Here is a 2,874-nt window from a genome sequence, read left to right on the forward strand (position 1 = left end):
AACCGCACAAAGAATAGTAGTTGTCTGGCAGTTTGGCTTTTTTTCTAAAGAATCGGATACTTTTTTAATTGGGCTAAAAAAACATTACTCATAAACTTTAACTGAGAACAAATGGTTTCTGCGAAGTGTTATTTTTAAGAAAAATGGTTGTAGCATTCTCCCCGCAGACCAATCAATATCTTATATGAGTAGAATCGAATACCAATTCTGGCTTGAAATGACTCTTTTTAAACCTAAACTCCTTTGTGTATATTTTTAGTTTTTTACAAAACCGTGTGAATTTGACTTGCAACTTGCAAGAGTCATCAGTCAACTTTGCAAGCTCATGAATCATTTATATTGTATTTTTTTTACAAAATTAGAATAATGTTCTTAGGTCTCTGGCTGGGAGTCTGGGTATTTACTTTTTACAATTTATCTTTGTTTTTGTTTTTTCTAATAAAACCCGAATATCTATTTATAATATGTACGAGTGTATTCTGTCATCTGTACTGTACAGTAAAAATACAAAATAAAATTGTAAAATACAACATAGCCCTCTAAATTATACAATCACAACTTCTGAAAATTTTCTCTCTCCTCTTCTTCTTGTGGTTTTTCTGACTGACAATCCTCTCTACTAGTAGTAGACACTTGAAAATAGTCTGAAATGGACATTGTTGGATGTCGAAAACTCGAAAGCAGGTGGTGATGTGGTCACTAGTCAATGATCCCAATAACTGAAAATATGTGTATCTTTATAAAATATCTATTAATATTTACTAACTGAAAGGAGATTTGCGGAATATCTGCCATAGAATTCATTGTACGGTGTGGTGTTCGACTGTTCGCTTGTTCGGACGCCCGATTATCGATAGCCTATAGGTGTCGGTGTATCAATACTCGTTGACGGGATTCGGGAGGCTTTGTACTTGAAATAGTTGTTTTACTTTATTTTTTAAACCGACATCAAATAGCCGCATTTTAGCTGATTTGGCGACAGACGCGAGGTAGGCCGCTCGTCCATCCTACAGCTGTGTATTTAACACCCACCGAACCTAATAAAATGCATTTGTAAGCCAATTCATTTGAATTCCAAGCTTGGCAGCGATGATCTAGGTCACATAAACCTTGACAGTCTTGTGATTTTGACAGCATTATATTGTTTACGGGTAAACCCGATCTCCTTGATGAGTCTTCGTACCCTACTGATGCCGCTGTGTCGTTGTGCGTTATTTGAGTAGAACTCCCAGTCATCTGCAATTGCCTGTCGTGCATATAAAACATTCCATAAAACAATTTTTTTGTTAAATATGGTTCAAGTCGACGCAAATATCATCTGCAGAACGACTGCTCACGACAGACCAAACTAGGCTTTGAAGCGAAATATTCATACCAGATAGCCCCCATATTCACCGGAGTTCCCTTAGCTTGCAGAAACTCTTCGGCATACCTCAAGGAGATCTCCATTTGTATTCCCATCTTATGAAAGCTTATCGGTTGCCTTTGATTTTAGTATGAGGTCACGCAAATTAGTCATATCGCCCACTTTTAATGGGCTAATTCACTCGTGAGCCTTATCTTTAAGTACGTGCAGAAAAATACACTTACGTGCAAGCGTTACTTCCGGAGGTAATCGGTGCGTCTTTCATCAGCCAATTCATGTTTTCATCGGCTTGATCCACGTATCTTGATTGATGCTCTCGGGAGGGATAGAACTTTGCTGATGTATACAACTGCAGGCAGCGAGACACTCTCACATCCCCTAGCGGACAATCGTGCAATCTATATTATAAATTATATATAAGAACTAGGCTCAATCACATCATTGTTGCTATCGGTTGAAACGTAAGCAGAGACATAAAATCACTTGAGCGGCTTAAATACATACTCTGCAAGACATTCGTCATAAACTTCTAACAGCATCGCCATTGCCGCTCGAGAAAGTAAGATTCCGGCACCCCCATGTGCAAAAGGCATCTTAGTTCCAGCGATAACTTTGCATTCTGCCTTCTTTGACGTGAAAACGTGACTGGAATAAAGCAACCATTCATGACATAAGGCTCTCCTCGTTGTGATAAGTAACGAAGCTACCACAGTTCGCATTCAATGTAACAAACGCGTGCGTGCTGACCTACGTACACAGAAGAAAAAATAAAGTGCCTACCTCGAGCCAAACCAGGCCGCTTTCTCTGGGTCTATTGCTGTGACCTTGTCGATGAGATTGCCAACTGTATTGTCGTAATAAAATACTGAGTCAGTCGAATACCCTGAAAAGTGAAAGTCCAGGAATAAATAATGCGGAGTACAGTACCTAACAGACTTCACATACCAAAGATATAGGTATCATCATCGACCAGCATATAGAAAGGAGATAGAGGAAATGTCTCATACAGAAGCTTCAATCCTGGTAGATTCTTATGGGCATCTAGCTTCCAACCACTGGTTGCCTCTACCTTCGTGCTGCTTGAACGCGGTCGCACTAGCCCTCTTTTGGGCTTGAAGGGATCCGGCAGTAAATCCAAGACATCATGCATCTGTTCAATACCATTAATCACATCTATTTGTTTGGCGCCCATGTTATGTACAAATGAATTGGCAAGAAATATATGGTCATGTAGTAGCCTTCGAAATTTTTTAACTTACCATCCCCAAAACGTCTATCTCACTACATTCATGTAGGTTGTACATGAACCGCCTGTATAGTTCCTTATTAGATGTACTGGTCCAGAAGATATACCCTATCATTCCGGGGGCACTTTCAACCAGCGTAAGCGGGAGGCTACCTCAATGTCTTGGTTGGCATATTTACAGAAGGTGAAAACTGAACAGACACAGTAGACTGCCTGCAACCCACGAAGGCAAGAGTATAATACGTATATATATATATATTTC

The 2,874-nt window shown here is 39.6% G+C and overlaps 1 protein-coding gene across 1 annotated transcript; it reads right to left on the bottom strand.

Moving 5' to 3' along the window:
• Positions 1 to 1,459: 1,459 nt before the first annotated feature.
• On the bottom strand, positions 1,460 to 2,688 carry SARC_05549 (hypothetical protein). Its single transcript, XM_014300595.1, has 3 exons — positions 2,312 to 2,688; positions 2,147 to 2,249; positions 1,460 to 1,764 (listed from the first exon to the last, which is right to left on the bottom strand). The coding sequence occupies exons 1-3, from the start codon at positions 2,556 to 2,558 to the stop codon at positions 1,587 to 1,589; spliced, it is 528 nt and encodes a 175-aa protein (XP_014156070.1). The 5' UTR covers positions 2,559 to 2,688; the 3' UTR covers positions 1,460 to 1,586.
• Between the last annotated feature and the right edge of the window lie 186 nt (positions 2,689 to 2,874).

The sequence above is a fragment of the Sphaeroforma arctica genome (genome assembly GCF_001186125.1).
Source record: "Sphaeroforma arctica JP610 unplaced genomic scaffold supercont1.357, whole genome shotgun sequence".
Lineage (NCBI taxonomy): Eukaryota > Ichthyosporea > Ichthyophonida > Sphaeroforma > Sphaeroforma arctica.